This window comes from Pituophis catenifer, unplaced genomic scaffold (genome assembly GCF_029215685.1).
Source record: "Pituophis catenifer annectens isolate HBS135680 unplaced genomic scaffold, rPitCat1.0.hap2 SCAF_3, whole genome shotgun sequence".
Classification (NCBI taxonomy): Eukaryota; Metazoa; Chordata; class Lepidosauria; order Squamata; family Colubridae; genus Pituophis; species Pituophis catenifer.
Window position 1 is genome coordinate 168,687,846 of NW_027256883.1, and position 22,762 is coordinate 168,710,607.

At 38.5% G+C, this 22,762-nt stretch overlaps 1 protein-coding gene across 1 annotated transcript; it reads right to left on the reverse strand.

Annotated features, from left to right (window-relative positions):
* Window positions 1–21,578, reverse strand: FMOD (fibromodulin). The gene is made up of 3 exons (XM_070939753.1): window positions 21,565–21,578; window positions 11,301–12,308; window positions 1–370 (listed from the first exon to the last, which is right to left on the reverse strand). Exons 2-3 carry the CDS (start codon window positions 12,283–12,285, stop codon window positions 219–221), a joined length of 1,137 nt encoding a protein of 378 aa, XP_070795854.1. The 5' UTR covers window positions 12,286–12,308; window positions 21,565–21,578; the 3' UTR covers window positions 1–218.
* Between the last annotated feature and the right edge of the window lie 1,184 nt (window positions 21,579–22,762).

Here is a 22,762-nt window from a genome sequence, read left to right on the forward strand (position 1 = left end):
TGGTTGGCCTTTGTGTCGTTACTGAATTGACTATTATAAACAAGACCTCTGCGTTCAGGTTACCAATTCTCCCTACATTATACCACTGTAGAAGCTCAGTCAAATGAAGCAGTAAAAGAAAAGTGAGGAAGAATCCTCATTGTGCCGTAGGATTGCAGGAAGTATTTGGCCTTGTTCCTATGATGGAGGTGGACTAAGGAAAGAAACAAGCATAGTAGTTAAATGTCTATGACATTGGCCCACCGCAGGCATAGTGGGGCATCTGAGGGCATATGATTGCGACGGATCTCATTCCCATCCAGTCTCAAGACTTGTAGCTTGGAAAAATTCATGATGTCTACAAAGCTGCAAAAACTCTTGATGGTGAATTCTGGGAACGAAAAGAAAGAATTATGTCTCATTTACACTTTTCTTTTATGTAGCTCAAGAATTATGTGTCACATTCTTATCAACAGAGGCAAATCTCATTAGCTCGGATATCTTATGTAACTTCAGGGATTAGCTAGTTCAAAGGGAGCTTCAGTTACTCTAAAGACATAAATCAGCATTCCTCTCCTAATGCCTTCCAGAACTGTTGGATTAAGCCCCAAAACTCCGTAAGTCAGTATGGATTTTGGACATTCTCTTGGGTATTTTAGACCTTGAGGTCTAGTAGGTCTGCAAGGCAACAATGGTATTATGGACTGTGGTGTAAGGTAAGGCTACTAGTCTCCCTATTGGGTAGAGATTGAAGAAGCAACAAGCTACGCTTGGCCTTTAACTATTGATACATAATCTAGGCTGCACACATCTGGATGACCATCAGATGGCAGAAAAGAAGCCAGTGTATATCTTTGCTGCCATCTAGAGGTTGAGATTTTCAGCCCAAATATGGTAGCTCAATTTTTTATGTAATAATAGCATTTCTGATCCAGATTTTATTGGGCTAAGCAGTGCATTTCTAGCTGCAAAGTTGGGGCTACTAGGAGATTAATATTTAAAACATTTCCATATAAATCATAGAAAAAATACTTGAATTGTATAATATGCTGTTATAAATCCAAAAAAATTGAAACTAGGATAATTTTCTTCCACAACTATTTTCATCATGAAAGCCCACCCGTGCCATTTTCCTTTAATGATATCAAAGTACCTATTCAAAGCAATTCTTATTCATAGGTGATTAAAGCAGGACATATTTCATGAAATATGTATGTAATATATATATAAGCATCATTGTTACATTTAATTGGAGGCTTTTATCATGAACATAGAATCAAACGAGTTAAAAAGGATCATTAGGTTATTACATTCAATTTCATATTATATAAAAGTCAAAATCTCCTTTGAATCAAATTGACTCCTAGTGACCACCTGGATTTAGCCATGTTTTCATGGCCACAGTATAGACTAGCTATGGAATATAGGGAGTTGAAGTCCAGATATCTTAAAGTTGCCAAGATTAAAAAAAACACTGATATTATTCCAAGATCTTTTTTTTTTATCACTTGTCAAACTAGTAATAGGTTGTGTTCTAAGAAGCACTCAAAAAGGCTAATGAAACATAACTAAGAAAATAATATTAAAATGACAAAAAATCCATTTAAAACCAAAGTTGAAAGAAAGTATCACCACAATGGGTCAGAAGCAGTTTAAAACTGCATTTAAATAAACCAAGGGGAAAAAAGAAAACCAGCAAGCTTTACTTTAAGACCTGTAAATTGAAATAGGCATCATTCAGGCTTTGGAGCTGTCAACTGAAAAGCTATTTTGTATGTAGAGATTAGCTTGGGTTCTGGGGAGAAATAAATAATTTATTGAGAAACTTCAAATGATATATTATGGGAGCAGTGTTTTATTAGACTACTTCCGTGAAAAAAAAAACTTCAGAGTTTTAAATAATTTATTATTTTCTTATTCACTATCTCTTCTATTTTCTTTTGGATTGGAGTTTAGTTTTTAAATTATTTGGGCAGGAATCTCTTTGTGGATTTAATCTATCTGTACTATTAATGTTGACGACTACTGAATTAAAAACGTCATAGGTAATTGGGAGATATATGTATTGTGTTGCCCAAAGATCACAGAGGCCTTGAAGAATAAAAGTAACTCAGAAGCTCTTTATCTAAGAACCAGTCCTGTTTTCTTCTCTGCCGTTCTTAAGTGATGGTTTTTACAGTGAAATTCTGAAGGCTTCTAAGGTAGATTGATAGACAGATATATGCTGGAGGAAATAAGTTGTATTGCTCCTTTTAAGCAGCCAGAGGGAATCCAAGGCCTAGTTATTTGAAACAGATTCTACTCTTCATCAATCTTGAATGCTGGTAATTGGGTAGACAAGTCCTTGCAGTTACCTTGCTAAGATTTCAGAAGTGATTTGCCACTGCCTCTTTCTAAAGGCTGAGAGAGTGACTGGCCCAAGGTCACCCCCCTGTCTTCATACTTAAGGTGGGACTAGAATTAGGTGGGACCTAAGGTGGGAACAGGATTACAGGAACTGGATACAGGTAGTAGTCCTCAATTTATGACCACAATTAAGCCCCATATTTCTGTTGCTAAACAAGATAGTTATGAGGTGAGTTTTGCCCCATTTTATGATCTTTCTTGCCACAGTTGTTAAGTGAATCACTACAGTTGTTAAGTTAGTAACATGGTTGTTAAGTGAAACTGGTTTTCCCATTGACTTTACTTGTCACAGGAACATTACAACCGTCATGAGTCAGTTGCCAAGCATTTGAATTTGGATGATGTGACCATGATGATGCTGCAATGATCATAAGTGTGCAAAATGGTCATAAATCACTTTTTTCAGTGCCGTTGTAACTTCAAAGTCACTAAATGAACTGTTGTTTGTAAGTGAAGGACTACCTGTATGTCTAGTCTGATGAAGAAAAGGACTAAGAGTAGACTTCCAATATCTAAGGGGACTTCCAATATCTAAGGGGCTTCCAAAAAGAGAGAGAGAACCAATCTATTCTCCAAAGCATTTGAAGAAGCAATGGATGGAAACTTATCAAAGAGAGATCCAACCTAGAACTAAGGAGAAATTTCCAGAACAATTAATTACAGCTTGCCTTCAGAAGTTGTGGATGCTCCATCACTAGAGGTTTTTAAGAAGAGATTGGATAGCCATTTGTCTGACATGATATAGGGTCTTCTGTTTGAGCAGGGGCTTGGTCTAGATTACCTCCAAGGTCCCTTCCAACTCTACTATTTTGTTATTCTGTAATCCCCAATTCTGCAGTGTTGTACAGAAATCAGTCAGTCTGTAGGTCAATTCTGCTACACTCTTTTTACATTCAAATTTGACTTAGGTAAAAAAAAATGATTGTTGATGGTAATGATGAGGAAGAATGAAATACAAGTAGTCCTCCATTTACGACCACAACTGAGCAAAATTTCTGTTGCAAAGTGAGACATTTGTTAAATGAGTTTTGCGACATTTCTTGCCACAGTTGTTAAGTGAATCACTGCAGTTGTTAAGTTGGTAACCCAGTTGTTCAGTGAATCTAGCTTCCCCATTGACTTTTCTTGTCAGAAGGCCACAAAAAAATGGTCACATGACCAGCAACCGTCATAAATATGAACCGGTTGCCGTGGACCTGAATTTTGGTCACCTGACCATGGGGATGCTGCAAAGTTCTAACTGTGAAAAATCATCAAAAGTCACTTTTTTTCAGTGCTGTTGTAACTCTGAACGGTCACTAAATGAAGTCGAGGACTACCCCTATGCTTTACAGATCTTTAGTCTTTCACTTTCTACAAATAGTCAAATCAGACTTGGCCTCATTATGGTTTGAGTGAAGATAAACCAATGCCATGGACTGGAAACTTCACTTGCCCTTTAAATGTCACTCGGTAGTCAAACTACATTGGCTACATGATGGCTGAACAGTTTCTAAAAGAAAAACCATTAGCTGCATTTTAAGCAGCAATATTTAGAACTATTTTTAAAAGGTAAAATGTAAGGAGGAGCAGTAATCATCAGGAGTGGGAACATTAGGGAGTCTAACATAACTTCAATTTGCTATATAATGACATATTGAAGTAGAGCAATTTTTTTTTTTTTGCTTCCATAGTAAACTGTAACGGGGTGTGTAAAAACACCACCGGCACAAGTCCTCCATTCTATTTTATCAAATTGCTGTTATTTTAGAACTCGTCAGTGTATGTGCAGAACTCTGCATGTTTCTACAGGACTACCAGAGAAAGTAGAATAGTAACTCACGCCATCTGTTAAGCCTCGTGCTGCACCCAATGATATACAGGAGTTGGGAAAAGGCCTGAAATGGGAAGCAGGCATTTTCTTTTAAAGAGAGCCGAGAGCTTTTGGAACCTGATTTGCTACACACTGCTGTATTTTTGCAGTATTACAGGCCTTGGGCCAAACGGTTCTGGCCCAAAGCCTGTTTGCCCGAATCTAATATAGTATCCTACTACAATGTTTGCAACAGGACAAACACTGTATACGCTGTTTTCAAAATGCCTTCATTCTTCTGCAATAACTATTTTTTTGTCTCTAGCCTTCAAATTTTCAATTCAGAGCCTTAGCTGAGATTACAGTTTGAACTCTGCAGATGAGTTGAAATGAAAACGGGTGAAAGAAAATGGACTATTTTCATTTGAGAGGCCAAAAGAACAACAACAAAAAGATTCTGCGTCAGAAATAAAAGTCAGCTTTACCTTAAAAGCCAAGCAACTATCAGGTCTATATGCAACTCTAATTTTGCTCCTGTGTCTTCTTGTTCTGCTGTTTTCCTCTTTTACTTTGGGGAAGAAAAACAGCAACTGTCTTATGAAAAAATGTTAAAAATACGTCAAAGGTTAACAACAGAACTCCTTGAAAAATGAAGGAGTCCATAAAGAGGGCGAAACAATTTAATTATCTGTCACACAGAGTCAGAGATTTGAAGAAAAGTTTGTGTAACTTTTATAAACTTTCTCCATGACTTGATGATACTTTTTTTAGACCTTGGCAGGAGTAAACTTGATAAATGCAATAGGCACACTGATTCAGAGGATTTTAAAGATTAATATACAACTAAGACCAGAGGTTTTTCTTTTGGGATTGATGGAAAACAATTGGGGGAAAAAAAGTCATAAACTTTGTTTTCTACAGTACAGCTGCAGCAAGATTATTGTAAGATGGAAAGATTCACACTACTGATAATGGAATAGTTGGAAAGAGGGTAGAACTTGCCAATATGGCTAAATCAATTATTTTGCTTGTAGAAAAGACATAAACAGACATCAAAAGTCATCACTATTGAAGATTAGACAGGCTACATAAAGAAGAGGGATATGTTGTGTAACCATAGATTAAGAGGCAAAGTAATAAGCAGGACTAATTACTGCTTTCAAGATGAATTGAAGCTACTGTTTGTATCCTTTTTCTTTCTTTTCTATTTTTCTTTTAGTTTTTCCCTTCCTTGCACTTTTAGCTTTCTTTGATTTTTTTTTATTTTTTCTTATTTTTCCAACTTTTAAAAAAATTCTTTAATAAAAATTACACATATGTACACAGATAAATGCAACAAGTGAGAACCAAGAAAAATTAGGAGGGCACAGTTAATTTGTCTGAAATTCATAATCAGTAAAGATGTAGGAATAACTCCAAACTGATTTGGGGTAAAAGGACTTTATTTTAGAGCTGATGCCACTCTGGAAATGAAAGCTTAGCCAGAGATTGGCATCAGAATGTCTACTCAGCTCCCAAGCCCACCCAAATTTTTTTAAAAAGGGGGGGAATCTAGTGAAAGATCTTGGTAAATTCTAATGATACATCTAAGATTTTGTCAACATCTTGTGCTACATTTTGGATCTTTGCCAGGGACTGGTCCAGACAGACCTCTGATGTAAAATGTCCCCCATCTTCAATTTACTTGCTAAGGTTCTCACAAATTGTGGATAGACGTTCCACTGGTTAGAAGTTATAGTCCTTAGAAGAAGAATCTGAATTATGTCATCAGTTTATGATTTACCTAATGACTATCTCATTGAGTTTTTAAAAGGTGGTTTTCTAAAACCAGCAAAAATTGCAGTGTGGTTATACTATGATTTGTGCTAGGATATCTGTAATTGTGAAATATGATTGCATATTATCAGAATATTCTTATATTGGCTTCAGGCTTTTGTCCTTCCTGATGGATAGAAATGCTTCTGAATACAGTTTGTTACAAACTACATTTCCTATTTAAACTGATTTCTACAGTCCATAGTTAGTTTGAAGTCTTGCTTTATCAACTGATTACACTAAGAATATGCCACAATCTCCTTTGTTTAGATAAAACGGGACTTGGCAAACTCAAGCTCCAGATTTTCTCACCTTCTGTGTGAATTTATGGCTTATTTCGGCTTATCCGCCTAACAATATACCAGGAGTGGGTAATGATGTGGTGTGATTGGGCTGCATTCCAGTGGACAGAGCCAGGATTAACTCTCATACACTATGTGTAAAACATATGGTCTTGTGCACTCAGACCTCACATTCACAGATATACACATTTTTACGACTTCCATTCTCACACTAAATCTGTTAATATATTTTTTATTTTCTCTCACTTGATTTCTCTTCTTTCTCCCTGTCCCCCCAAGCATTCAAACATATACACACAAACTGAGCAGAGATGGTCTCGTAACAGGGAAGACTTTAACTCCTCTTTCTCTCTTACATCCCTCCTGCCCAGCGATCCAATGCTAAGTAATAGAGCTACTTTGCAGGGGGTGGGGGTGGGGGGTAGCTATTTTGGTTGTACTGGAATCACTGGGACAGAACTTAAAATTAGTAACAGGGGAACAATAATAGTTCCCTGTGTCCAGATGATCTGGGCAGTGGAAAAAAGAGGTTGAACTCTCAGGGGTCAGAGGTCAAGTAAATGAAGCTATACTTGACATGCCTTTATAAGGCAAAGTAGTAAATAACCTTATGTTAGCCTCAGTTAGAGATAAAGAAATAATTAAAACAAGCCAGACTGCTGTCTCTTCTTCAAGAGGTGCATGAGACACAAAGCCTATGGTGGATTTGTCACTAAGCTTGGAATGCAACAACCAAATATTTTCTTCAACTCAAAATTATTGTTTTTCACCTGTTGTAGATATCTCATTTGTACAGAACCAAACATTTTAGAAAAATCAAGCCTATAAAACATCATTGCAATCAGAATTTCAATGGAGTTAAAATATTAAAAAATAGGGAAGAGAGCTCTGTGCATGCATATTTAAAGTCCCATTTGAATTTAGTAAGGATTATTCCCAGGCAAGTAGATATAAAACCAACGCTTAAAGTAGCAGTCTTAACACATTCATAATCTGGTGTGAATCTCATTTGCATTCCTGGAGGTTCCTGTTAAACCAACATATATGAACACTCAAAACTATGTCAGAAAGATAACTGATGTGTTATTAATGTGATCTTTCTAATGTTTGCCTCCATTGATCAGTGAAAAAAAATGAACTTTATATTGTACATTAATCATTTTAAGATTAGGAATAACTTTTAGCTCTCTTTCTTATCTGCTTGCTTCTACTTATGCTGTCATTTTTGAATTACTTAACTCACCCATCATAAGAGAATGTTGTCCTTTTTAGCTACTAGGCAGTATTTTCTTTTAAAAAAAACCTCTTTTACCTACACTAATTTCTTTTTGAAATTTGAGTATGTTACTGACTGGTATCCATGATGAATGGGATTATGTCATTAAATGCTAAAAAGTCAAACTATAGTTCCCCTTAAGGCAAAACTGCCATTGGATATCAACTGTCAATTTGAACTTAGAAAATGTATCTAGATGGAAAATATTGAGGGAAAATTAAGCCACAAATGAGGGCTGTGATAGAAAAAAATCATTGGATCTCTTGCCTTCTACACACTAACACAGTGGCCCCCAATCTTTTGGGCACGAGGGACTGGTTTCATTGAGAGAAGTTTTTCCATGGACTGGAGGGGACATGGTTTCATGTGCTGCCTGTATCCCACGGATGGGGCTTTGTTTCTGTGGACTGGTTTCTGGCATGTCGCAGACCAGTGCCAGTCCATGGACCGGGGATTGGGGACCCCTGCACTAATAGAGCAAGGGTAGGATTCAGAAATTTTAGCAACTGGTTCTCTGCCTGGTTGCTGGGTGGGTGTGGCCATGGTGGGTGTGGCCTACCTGGCTTCCTGTGTGTGTGTGTGTGTGTGTGTGTGTGTGTGTGTGTGTGTGTGCATTTTTGCCCTTCCTCCCCAGACTCCAGAGGCTTTCCTTGAGCCTCCGGGAAGGTGAAAATGGCCTCTGGAGGCCGGAAACAGGCCCGTTTTTGGACTTCTGGTACTTCTGGTAGGCCCATTTTCACCCTCCCTGGACTCTGGAGGCTTTCCTTGAACCTCCAGGAAGCTGAAAACAGGCTCCCTCATGCTCTGGAGGCCCTCTGGAGGCTGGAAATGTGCCCGTTTCCGGATTTCCAGAACTTCCAGTAGCCCCGTTTTTTGCCCTCCCAGAGCCTCTGCATGGGCCCTGCACTTACCTGGCATCCAAAACAGGCTGCGTGAAGACTCCTGGGAGGGACGGGGTGGGCGGCGTCACTAGTCCTTACAACTACTGGTTCGGTGAACCAGATTAAAATTAACATCCGGTTAGCCTGAATTGGTCTGAACCAGCTGAATCCACCCCTGTAACACATCCTTCTCTAAATGTAGTGGCTTTCAAATGGCTGAAGAAAATGAGCATTGCCTTCAAACACCTTAGAGTAGTATCAGGAACTACAAAGTCTGTATTACTTTGAAACTCTGCCCCCACATCCTCCTTTCTAGCTGTGCTTCAATTTCTGATGGCAGTGATTAAAGGAATGATCTTTTCCTGTGTCAGCGGTATTGGCTGATGGAGAACAGCTCCTCTTGCCCATAGCAAGTCTGCCATTCTTTGATTCCTTTGTTCTTAGCCATCCTCCTTCTCATGAAGGACCTGTTTAAATATACAGGTAGTCCTTGACTTACAATCGGTCGCTTAGCGACCCTTACAAGTTATGACTGACCCCAAAAAAGGAGATGTATGACTTGGATTTGAAGTTCTAATGATCAGGCTACCTTTGCAGTCATGTGACTGAACTTCGGACACTCAGCACTGTGGCCACATTTATGGCCATTTGCAGTATCTTGCTGTCATGTGACCGCATTTTATGATAGTGTTAGCTCATTTAATGACTTCGGCATTTGCTTTGGTGTTTGTTAAGGAAAGCAAGAGAGCCGTGGTGGTGCAGTGGTTAGAATGCAGTATTGCAGGTGAACTCACTACTCACTGCCAGAACTTTGATCCTGATCAGCTCAAGATTAACTCAGCCTTTCGTCTTTCCAAGGTCTGTAAAATGAAGACCCAGATTGTTGGAGGCAATGTGCTGACTCTATAAACTGGTTAGAAAGAGCTGTAAAGCACTATGAAATGGTATATAAGTCTAAGTGCTATTGCTATGTTCACTTAATGACTGCTGCAAACAGTCATAAATTCAGGTTGGTCTCATGACTGTTATGACATATTAACATAATGATCAAGCTCCATGGTGGCTGTATGTTGAGGTAGTCCTTGATTTATGACTATAATTGGGACTGGCACTTCCATTGCTAAGTGATGCAGTTGTTAAGTGAGCCATCGTATGACTGCATCAGATTTTACAACCTTTTTTTGCCACAGTTGTTAAATGAATTACAGAGTCAATTAAGCGAAGCCAGCTTTCCTCATTAACTTCACTCGTCAGAAGCTGTCTGGGCATGTTGCAAATGGTGATCATATAACCCCAGAACATTGCAACCTTCGTAAATATACGCCAGTAATCAAATAAATGAATCTCTGAACTTTGTTGTTTCCCTGCAGACTTTCCATTACTAAAATAGGTGACATCATCAGTGCAGTGAATAATCACTAAAATGAATGGTTGTAAGTTGAGAACTATCTGTTGTGGACTTTGGAGAACATAGAATATTCCCTAAACTGAAAAATCAAAAGAACTGACCTGTTGCTTTCTGGTTTCAATTTCCTGTACTGTCATTTTGTGCTTTGACCAAAACAGGAACTAATCAAAGAGAAAACATTTCCCCCTCCCCAAGGAAAAAGAGAGAAAGAGCAGTTGTGTGGAGTGGGAAGTTTATCCTTATGAATCTGTTTTAAAACACCCCCCAACCCCCAAACTGTTCAAGGTTGTTTTATGTACTTTCTGATTAAATATGAGAGAACTGCCCCTTTTCTTCCTCCTTATCATATGGGAAAGAGAAACTTCCAGTTGAGGAGAAAGTCATATTGATTGTCAGTTTTCAGGAACTTTCAGCAGCTTTGCTGGATGCCCGCTCTGCGGTTCACAACCAGCAGCCCCAGGGGTGAAATGTAAAATTTGTTACTACCAGTTCCGTGGGTGTGGCTTGGTGGGGGGATAATGTGACTGGGTGGGCGTCGCCAACTTTTTTTTTTTTTTTAACTTTTCAAAGCATTTTTTCTAATGCTTTGAAAAGCTCTCTGCCGATCAGGCAACTCAGCTGGGATCGTCAGAGACTTTTCAAAGCATTTTTTTAACCACCTCTTCGGCCAAGAGGTTGCAGAAAAAAATGCTTTGAAAAGCCTCTGATGATCCCAGCTGAACCGCGCGATCATCAGAGGCTTTTTTTTTTACTTTTAAAAGCATTTTTTCGTCGGAAGAAGTTGTAGAAAAAATGCTTTTAAAAGTTAAAAAAAAAAAAGCCTCTGATGATTGTGCGGTTCAGCTGGGCATGGGGGGGGGGGCACAGGGATTTTTGCTACCGGTTCTCGGAACCACCTGCCGCCATCACTACCAGATCGGCGATTCGGTCCGAACCGGGAGCATTTCACCCCTGGCCAACCCCCTCCTCTCTCTCTCTGTCTGCTTTTCAGGCTGCTTTGTGAAAATCCTGTAAGTTCTCAGGAACAAAGCATTGGGCTTCAGGCACCACTTTTTCCCAGCTGGAAGTTTGGGAGTAACTTTTCTTCTCTATTCATTGCCTTAACAAGGAACAACCGAGATGTATTTCAATTGTTCAGATAGCAAGCCTTATCTCATGTCAAAATTAGATTGCACCTCTGCTAGTAACCTCCAGCCTCTCTTTTATTTGTAAATCTCCCATGTTTTCCTAGTACTTCTTCCATCGTTGATTTTATCAAGGAAAAAGCCATTAAGGAGGCAGAGATGGGATAATTGTACAGTGATTTTTGAACATTGCATCCAAGAAAGCAGCTGATATCCCTTTACCTAGTTATTGTCATTTCAAAACAGCTTATCCACCCAGTCTATCCTGCTTCAATGCCACCCCATAATAGCTCACTGTTCAGAACATGAAAGCTCACCATTTATTTTGTTCCCTTGAAGGTAAAGATTTTCAAGGCTTGTACTGACTCGTGGGATCTTCTGAAGCTGGTTATAAGAGAGGTCAAGTTCCAGAATGCTGCTTGTGTTGAAAGCGTTTGGGGAGAGGCCTTCATTTGTCAGAATGTTGTGAGACATTCGTACGTACAGCAATTTAGGCGAGACCTTGAAGTAATCATCAGGGACTGCATTTATGTGATTGTGCTCCAAATAAAGTTGTTCTAAGGAACTTGGAAGCCCACCGGGGACTTTTGTGAGCTGGTTGTAGCTCAAATCTGCAAGGATCAGAGAGTTTAACCACTTGAGATTTGATCCCATTTCTTGGATATGGTTGTGGCTGAGATACAAGGCAGTGAGGTTGTCTAAGCCTTCAAGGGCATTGGATGGGATCTTGGAGATCTGATTATAAGCCAGGTGAATCTCTCTCAGTGATTGTGGCAAGGGGTGAGGCATTTTAGTCAGGTTGTTATGGTCAAGGTACAGCCTTTCTAGATTCTTCAGCTTGGCAAAGACCCTCTTGCCTAATTTATCATTGGTTATTTGATTGCCATGCAGTGCTAACCACTCGAGGTTGGTTGCATTGTCAAAAGCTCCCTCTTGGATCGCCACAATTTGGTTATTCTGAAAGTAGGCATATTTCATCCGAGAAGGCACAAATGGAAGATACTTAAGATTGCGAGTATCACAATACAAGGCAGAAGAGAAATGAGGGGGGCATTCACATTCTTGGGGGCACTCCCTAGAAACAGGTGGTTCAGGGACAGGCTCTCCGACATAGGATCCAACTGGCTCAGAAGAGTAAGAAGAATATGGGGGAATCTCATCTTCATAATATGGTGAATAGCTGTAGGAAGATTGGCTGCGTAAATATTGCTGTAACCAGAATATGTCCTCGTACTGATCATCATATTGGCTCAAGGATATTCCACAGAAGCCAACTAGGATCAAAACAGAAGCCCAGTGCATTGTGCCGCAAACTTTGGTTTAACCTATAGAGTACAGTAAGAAAAAGAGAGAAAAAAACAACCATCAAAAATATTAACTCAGGAAAACAAAGCCACAATAGCAATAGCACTTAGACTTATATACTGCGTCATAGTATTGTACTGCACTTTCTAAGTGGTTTACAGAGTCAGCATATTGCCGCCAACAATCTGGCTCCTCATTTTACCAAACTCAGGAAGATGGAAGACTGAGTCAATCTTAAACTGGTCAGGATTGAACTCCTGGCAGTAAGCAGAGTTAGCCTGCAATACTGCATTCTAACCACTGTACCACCACAGCTCCTTGCTAATTAGCAGCTACTAATGTGTATAAAAGGGACTGAGATCACTTATGAGTTAAACATATATGCTTTTAATACTTACTAATCTGAGTCAAAGATTGTTGTTCCAGTCAAAACCAACTTTGAGAAGTATATAATTCCCTTCTTTGTAGATGTAGGAGATGACCTCTGGGAATACCATTTTCAATTTGTATGTTAGGACTGTATTTTAAAAATGTTCCTTCCCAGAAGAGTAGACTAAAATCATTTTCTCAGTATCTTGGTTTTACATGCATGCACACAGACACACTGGGTATGATAGAAACAGAGCATTGTGTTGTAGTCTATCCAATTCTTAGAGAAAAGAATTTTGATCTAAGAACGTTCCTCATATTGCTTATCTTCTTTATTTTCTGCCTCTCCATAGACATATCTGTTATGTCCTTATAAGGACATCCGTCCGGATTGGCTGCAAACCTCGGGCAGGAAGTTTGAATAGCTGTCTTAGGGGCGGTGCGTCTGCCGGAGCGAATATAAGGAGAGCTCCGGCAGCGCAGCGCCAGTCTTGTTACTGTTGCAATAAAGTTACTAAATGTATCGAGCTGGTCACGTCTTCTTTCCCTGCGCCTGATCTAACACTGGCGACGAAGGACTAGAGAAGAGAACCTGAGCAAGACCGCGTGGCACAATCGCCTTAACCGAGCTGAAGTCACCCAACTGCGGCATCCTACAGAATGGCAACCCCGCAAGCACTGATCGCTTCGCTGAACCCGTTCGACCCAGCAAGAGAGAAATGGAGGTTGTATATGGTCAGATTCCGCCTGCGCCTGATCTAACAATATCTATGATTTTATCAGTGTAGAATGTAGCAGACCAATAAAACAGCCTGTTAAGATGCTGAACTCACCAGCCTTCTGTAGTAGGGAGTGAACTATCCTGAATACAACCACTGAATGAAAATCCACGGATGGAGCAAGTGAACTAAGAGTAAGAGAACTAAGCAGGCTTCATCATTCTTTTCTTCACAGCAGAGGAGGTATTGAAAGAGCAAGTAGGACTTGTCCTTTATTTCACCATTGTTACACTGCACATCTCTTCACTCACATAATTTCCTGGAGTTCCTTGGAAACAAAGATGCTTCTTGAATATGCAACTGATGGAAAACCTCTCAGGAGCAATTACACCCAACACCTCGGCCACCTTTTTTAATCTGGCAACCAGGTGCAAGGTGGAACTATAATGAAAAGCTAATTTGGATCTCTCAGACACCTGAGATGGACCATCTTAATTGATCTACTATATCTACAGAAGTCAGGGAGAGCAATGAAGATATGTTTGACCACAAATTGATGTCTGTGTCCTCCATTTTCAGATCACATGTCATATTATAAGAATAAATTCCAAATGTATGGTCCTATTTGGGATATTGCAGTATAGGATGCTATAAACAATAAGGATTGAGCTTCTGTTTCATATTGATAGGAATACCAATAAAAGAGGGGTGCATAACATGAGGTTCTTGGGATTTGGAGTACAGGTCAATACTTCTTTCAAGCATTGTAATTTTTAGTGTAACAAAAAGGAACTTTGTTAAGCAGACACGTTGTAATGATTTCAATTGTGTTTAAAATAAAATGAAATTCAATAAAAAAAATTACAATCATCCAGGTTTGTCTTCCTTCTATTTTTTTTTATTGCAACCTCATTGTACCACTCAAAAAAGTCTTCACGCTGAAAAATGTTGCATGTTACCTTAAATGTCTTCAAGATGCCTTGGCAACCTCACCAAGTGAGCACTTTAAGGAACACAATTAGTTTCATGTTACTTATGTTACCAGTTATATCAATGTTCTTCAAGGTAATGCCACTCATTTGAACTGGATTGCAGCTCATGTCATCCCTGCCAATTTGATTTATGCGAGTTGACAATCCACACATTTGTAGAATATCACCTTGGAAAATCTGATTAATAAATCTTTGATATGCTGATTGAATTTAAATTAGCCAGTTAGCAGCTAATGGACCAGTATACATCAACAAAAAGACTTCTTAAAATAGCAAGGATATTTGAAAAGATCAACATTGTTTTAAGAATAATGTGCAAGTGAGAAAAAAAATAGCATTTAAGGAATGAAATGAGGAAACATAGACTTCCATCATCTCCCTAATTCTGGTCAGTAGAACTAAAGTATATTTCAGCTCCTTTGTACTAATAAGTAGAGAAACTACTTTCTCTACTTATTAGCTTGAGGAACTCCCTGGCATCTAGAGTAAAAAGTCATGTTGGGCAATTACTTATGCTTGAAAGCTTGTAAAACTGTCATTTGAGTTGACTAAAGATAGGAGATCTGTGTTAACTCTCAGCCTCCCTTATCATTGGTGTACTGGTTGGGGGTTGATGGAAATTATTATCCCATCATACCAGAAATTCTAGGAGTTCCACATTATATTATTGGATTATTTCCCCATTATATTTTATTTCAAAGGAAACTTCCTCATTTGAATAAGAAACTATGTCTTCATCTAATCACTATTGTGCAAAACAGTATACAAAAATAAGAATTATTAACTGATGCCAAACTTCATTTCCTGAGATGTAACAACAAAGATGACAAGATCTGCATTCTGGTTAACCTTACATTTGACTAGGATGGTTATCTATTTTAGATGATACATTGTAATTTTTTTCTTTAGGTTCAGATTGACAGCATCATTATAAAAGTTGGCAACTTCTTGCCATCCTATCAATATCCTTCTTTAAAAAAAAGTTAACAGCTCGGTGATTTACCTTAATGATCAGTAGCAATGCATTCCTTATTTATTATTTATACATTCCAATCTCTATTTATTGTATATATATATATTTATTCCATCTTTCAACTGTAGTTTCAGAGAAATCTATAAGATGAATAAAAGAATGAAAATATGAACACTGAAATTGAATTATATGAAAGACCAGAAAATAATAAATACAATAGAAAACATAGCAAGATTGAAATTATACGTGAAATTCTCAAGAAAACAGAAATAATTTTGCCATCATCAGAGGAAAACAATGCAGGTGCCAGTTCCAGGGAAGTCCATTCCTACCACTGGGCACCATGACAAAGAAAGTTGTTGGCAGAACATTTCATCTCAGAAACTGAAAAAAGGATTTAAAGAGAATTTTGAGATTGAGAATGAAGAAGACACTGTGGTCGCTCCATAAACTGAGTTGAGGTTTTGGGGGATCTTCCACTGTATATCCACGAATATAGGGACTTTTGCATTGTAAAAAGTGCTGTGCTGTTTGCTTCCACTATTTTCAACATGTGGAAAACAAATTCAACTATTACAAGTATCATAAATTTCCAATGATCTCTTCTTGCAAAGGAAGCCTGACCCTGTTACACAGTGTCCTTGGAACTTCTCAGTGTTTGGGGAACTGAGAACAAATACCAATATGTTATTGTGGTAGGGCGGGAGCTGCTTCAGTGGATAGACATATTTAGCACAGCACATTGTCTAGAGTAGATGTAGGCATCAAAGGTTAATTGAACACAGTCCCTTATTATAATACTTTTATTTGGCTGGGCAGTCTTTCTGGAATGTCATTGATATTTGAGCAAGAGAGTTTATGGTAAATCTTTCTGCATTCTTGCCCATATAAAAAGAGAAAAACAGAGCAAATTGTATGTATATTGAGCACATATATAAATATGCGCACACATACATCACACACATATAATATGCAACATGTAACAAACAACTTATATTTTATACAATGTATGTAAATATATACACACTCACATATACACAGTAGATACATATATACATACATTGTGTGTGTGTGTGTGTATGTGTGCATATGGCAATGTGTGTATACTATCTAGTGGCTGGGTAGCATAGTAGCTAGATACTGTTCTTTGAGATGAATCCCAACTGGATTACCAGTAGGGGTCTTTGGGCAAAGATTCTCTGACACTATACCTACCTTCTTTGGATATGAGAATGACATGAACTAAGAGACTTATGCCAATTTGGACATAATCTGATTAACAACATCTGTATCAGATGTTGGAAACCAAGACAAACCAAGACAATCTCATGAAAAATGGGCCATGGAACAAACCATACATGGACAAAAGAAGAAATCCTGGAATCTATGGCATGGATTACTCTGACTAGGTGGCTCAGTGGCTAAAACACTGAGCTTGTCGATCAGAAAAGTCGGCAGTTCGGCAGTTTGAATCCCTAGTTCAGGTCTCCTGCATGAGCAGGGGGTTGGACTAGATGACCTCCAAGGTACCTTCCAACTCTATTACTGTTACTGTTAATCTTACTGCTATTATAACAGTAGACTTAATGAGAAGGGAGATATAAAATGTATGAGGGAACGATGGATAGACAAAAGACCTATATCCACAGTGAGATACAGCTAGTTACCCTATTTATCAACATAGTGTAAGAGGAAATTGCTGTCACAGTTTGAGGTAGACCAACTACACATTACACCCTGTATTGAAGGAGACCAGGAAGAACAATTGATATGCAGCCAATACTTGACATTGGAACATCACAGCCATCCCCTCCACTACAAAGCACAGCAGTTGATATGAAGCATAAAATCATGGATAAACTAACTATAGTCAATCCTCAAGACTAATTATCAAGACTGTGGAGACGTTCCATCAAATAGTATGCTAGAAGATGCCAATAGAACTCTCATGACAATCCCTACTATCATCATAACTCAAACCATTGAATTGGTATATAGTACAGCCATGTAAATCCTGGAGAACAGCACTACAGCTCTCCACCCCCTTGGAAAATAAGGTTGGTAGCTAAAATCAAGGCAACTCAAAGAGAAATTAGTCAGCTGTGAAACTACAGAAGGGTGTAGAAATTAAGGATAAGGCTCAGCTACTGAAAAAATACAAGGGCCTGATTCTTTCAGAAGCCCTAGAAGCTAAACAAAGACTCACAACACAGCTACAAGCTAAAGATATACTGGACCCCAGGGAAATATAGACCAAGATGATAAATGCCCTGTTCTCCAAAGAACCATCCAAAATGTACTCCCAACTATAGTGCAATAACATAGTAACAGTAGACCCACTAACAGCAGAAACTGAACAGTACTCTAAGTACATATGTAAAATAAAATGAGTGGTTGGACTTTTCTAAAGACATTCCTAAAATTCTGTTTTCACTTTGCTATTATGGAGCGCTGAGTGTAGATTAATGAAGGGAAAAAATGAATTTCAACAACTATAGAATCAGGCTGCAGCATAACAAAATTGACAAAAGTCAAGGGGTCTGAATACTTTCTGAATGCACAGTATCTATGATTTAATACACTAACTGGGGCAGGGGGGCATCGGTCCTGCAATTTATGTAAAAAAAAGTCCTTGTGACAAAGTAGAAACAAAGCATGTATAATGTGAATGACCATCCCAGCCAACAAGTTTCCTTTCATGCACATTATAGTAATTGCAGGAAGAACGATTTTCATTCTTATGTATGAAAAAGCTGTAGAATATTCCTAACTGAGTAATGCTGCAGTTATCCATAAAGCCTTCCAGAATGGATTCCATATTTTTCTAATGTTCTTATGTTGACATATAATTCTGTGGCTTGCCAGGAGTAGAAATTTATGGCTTTTTTAAAAAAAAAATTGTTTGAATCCTGTATAGTAGACAAAGTAGATATTGCTATTTCCCCTTGAGCTTCTCACTATTGTTTAAAGAATGAGAGGTTGAATCCTCTTCTATTAACCTCTCATGTTAGGCTAGAAAAGCTTTTCTAGATGGAAATCTTGGATGAGAATCCTCCCAAGAGGAATAATTAGTATATTCCAAAACAAACATTTTGAGCACAGGTGGCAAAAATTCAGTTCAAAGACAACAGAATATGAATGAGGGAGCATGTTGTAAAAGAAGTCAGCAAAGGTTTTCTTCACTGCCAACACTTCATCTTGTAGCATCCAGCTATAATTTTTTTCATGTGATGCAGGAGAATTTAACATAAATCACTCCAAATGAACATTGGAGCCTATAGGCACTGGCTGTGCTCATTTGCAAAGTGCTCTAGAGATAAAATTATTCTTCTCAGTGGTGACCTGGATGCCACAGAACATACAGGTTCAAACGAAGATGTCCAATGTCTAATCTACTTTTATGAAGTATTTTCCAGCATTTGAGGCCTAAGAATATGGACAAAATGCTTGAAGTTTATATAGACTAAGGAGACTAAGATAGATCTATTTCAGACTTATAAATCCTCATCAGTTAGCCACACCCTCATCCCATGTATCCTCCCTGTAAAGGTACAGTATTTGTTTTCTTTCCTTTTCGTAGGCTTTATGTGTATTTCTCTTTAGCCAGGTTCTTCCTATGTAAACCAAGATTTTTATGCAGCCCTAATTCAGTGAAATCACAATCCACTGGTTTCTAGGCTTTTTTCAGGCAGCCAGCAAGCACCCTGCTTAGCAGGGTGCTTGCTGGCTGCCTGAAAAAAGCCTAAAAACTAGTGGATTGTGATTTCACTGAACCAGGGCTGCATAAAAATCTTGATTTACGTAGGAAGGACCTGGCTAAAGAGAAATACATACATACATACATACATACATACATACATACATACATACCTATATGTCTTTACAATCTCTGCCCCCTCATAACTGATTGGTTTTAATAAAAGGAGGTTGATTAGATGAGCCCAGAATGTGGAAGATATAATTCTGTGGAAGGGGCAATTAATGGATGTCTTACAGGAGGCAGTATTGCATCTGCTGCTCAAATAATTTGGACCTTTAATCTGGACTTTTAATCATTTGGGAAGCATGTATCTTGGTGATCAAAGAATGCCTATTGTGCATAGAGAGGAGGAAATAGATTTGGGATGCTTTGTATATAGCACTGCCAGCCACCAAAACCAAAAGGCAAGGGATTGTTGATGTGGCACCCAAACTATTTAAAGGCACCAGAGTGCCTGTCCCTCCACTATATGATCCAATAGGTCTGTAGGAAGAATGGGCACACCCCACTTGATCTTTTAAAAAGAAAATGGAAAATTAGACTAGGAAGTGGTAGTTAGAAGAACACATAGAACTTCTTTTTACAAGGCCCACAAATTGGAAGCAGGAAGTTGTGCTGCTATCTCTAAAATGTCAGAGGCTCTAGCCAAATAAGTATCACAAAAATTATACAGCTGTAGTCCATTTAGTTATTATTATATTTATTGCCAGTATTTGCCCATCAAAGAGTTCACAACTATATGCTCACAATTACAATAGATGTCTAGCCTTGAAGCAAAGGAATAATATTCTTTGGAGAGAAATATAATTTCACAAAAAAATGCTACTTAGACATATTACGTCTGCTTTTTATTTGGCTTAGTAACTATTAATCATCTGTTTTACACTGATTCCTACTAATTCTGAATAGACTCTGCTTGCACGTACAACAAGCTCTTACAACTATATCTGAGGAATTACATAGGTTGTTTAGACTAAATGCTGTAGGGAAATTTGATGTGCAAACAGCTTTTCAGTAAATGCCACTTCTCATACCATTCCAGTGTCACTTTGCCCAAAAAAAACAAGACATTCCTCTCCTTGCTTGGAAAATGGACTTGTGCCACTACTGTCCACATTGAAAAAATGAAGTATAAAGGTTGCTGTGTTGGCCATTAGAAAAAACACTCAAATCCCTTTTATGGAACCTTTTTAAATGCCAATTCAAATATTAAAATTATATGCAAGCTTCTGAATCCTCATAACTCTTGGTCAAGCTACATGGTAATCATATGAGGTGACCAGTGAATTGATGTTCGAGCCATTTCATCATGAGATGGGAGGTGGAAATAATCAACCAGCATTGGCTTTAGGCTACACCTAAATGTCTAGCTGCTCTGATTTGACCGTATTAGCTGTACCTAAAATTATCTTTGGTGCAGCCTGAATTCTTGTTGAATCTCTTCCGTGTGAGTGTGCAGGTATCAGAGAACTACTACTTAGAGATTAGTACCTAGCAATTGGAAGGCAGTTATTCTTAGGAATCATCTCCTTTCATTCAGTGACATAAGCTATTTTTCTTTTACAATAGGATCCTGCTGCTGAATTCCATATTCTTTGAGTTACATCTCCTTCAACATTTTGGTTAAAAAATGCAGGTCAATGCAAATGCTTTATCATTAATCATTTTCCCCCTCTCACCTCCAGTTTTTTTTTTTTTTATTACCTGGCCTGATGAAGAGCATTAAAGTACTTTAAAATTTGCATACTATTTTGTGACATTTCGCTTGGCTCAAAAAAAAAAAAAAATTCTACACATCCTCAAAACAATATTAAGAAAGGGTTCTTCTCTACTTTATTACTCCTGGCAGGATTCTCTTGCACAAGTTCTCCTTCCAATCCTACATTTGTGGAAGTTGCATTGCCTTCTGCTTATAGATATCCTTCTACAATCCAATTATATTAGCTATTGGATTTATATCATACTGATTAAATGAACACGTTTTAGTTAATTGATCTGAACTGAAATTCTGATTTCTTGCCTGAGATGGTCTGATCATTTCTAGTTATAACTCAGTACTTACTAAATGTTAATTCCTCTCTATAGTTTGATAATCTGCACCAATAATCTGAGGCAGATGGTTACAGTAACAATGCAGCCAAAGTGATTTGAGCATCCAGTGGAAGGAGACTGAATAGGGGGTCTGGCAATATTGGCAGCTTATTTCATGTCATTACTTATTGTCAAGAATTTTGCAAATTATGCCCCCCCCCAAACCTCACCATTATTAGCAAAGTGAAAATGTCTCTCTTAACCTAAAACATTTGCACCCTTTCAATATACAATTCATATTTTATTTCTATGCTGACCACCAAGATTAATATTATACCAGTCCATGACAAGAAACCAGAACTATTCTTCTGGTGCAGCATACCAAGAATTTCTTATTAATTTACAAAGTATGTGGTTGAAAAATCAACTCACCTATACCCAGAGACTCCTTTTTCCAGAGCTTCAGTGTTTGACTGTGTGATCCTCCTGGGTACTAAAAACCATGTGTGTGCAAGTTGCAATTTGCCAAGCTTGGTGCCCGCCCAGACTCTTGATCAAATATTGGAGTGGCCTCTAAGCAGCAGGCAGTTTGCAGACAGAGTGAAGAGACCTTAAAGCATTTGGCGTTATAAATAATCCAAGATTTCTTTTCCTCCCTCTCTTTGCAAAAGGTTTGGCAATTTTTTCATCCTCTTTCTGTTTAATAGGTTAGTGGAACCTTGTTTTTAAAGAGTTTGTTCAAAAGCTGCCTGAATTTCCTATCAGGAAGAAACAATGAAGCTGGAAGTAATTGGGGTGGGGGGGGGGGAGGAGATGAGGCTGAAATTTGCTGCTTCAAACTTGTGTTTTCTCCTAGTTATTGAAGTGGAAACAAAGATACGAAATTGCAGCTCTCCCTCTAAGCACCAGGATTCTTCAGTATCCATAGAGAGGTTGACCAACCAAATGTAACTTAGAATGTCATGCTGGCCATGATCAACCATTGATTTGTCTTAATTGGTATCTGGCCCCACTGAGGCCACATGCTGGGTTTGGTCATCTGGTTGGCTGGAGCCAATGATCTGAAAGCGATGAAGGTGTTCTTTGTAATAACTCTGGTCAGTTTTAGGCTGCTAATTGCTATAAACCTCAGCAGGAGTGGATGATTAATCAAGATGGTCTAACCAAGTTGTCTAATGAATCTGGATGATTTTCTGGAGAATCTTGTATGTTAGCAGCCATTCTGTACAACACAAAAGATGGCTAGGCAGTTAACATTATGAGCTTATCCACACAGCTCATTAATGTGTTTTTCTTCTGTCTTTAAAATCTCTTGCCCTCACAACATAATGCTGTAACATAGGAGTGGCTAGTGCTGCTGCTGGGGACAGCAACATGCTATACAGCAAATAAGGAAGAAAGAGCCAGGTACAGGAGTATTTTGTGTTCTTCAGAACTTGCTGCCTGTTGGCTAGTGGGGCCCTGGTTGAATAACTATCTTTCCCTCTTCTCTTTCCACTATTCACTGGCCCTGTTCACTCACATAGGGCCGCTCTCCTCAGGGTTCCAACGGCGAGCCAATGTCACCTTGCTGTGCCCAGGGGTAGGGCGTTCTCTGTGGGTGCTCCTACCCTCTGGAATGAATTACCTA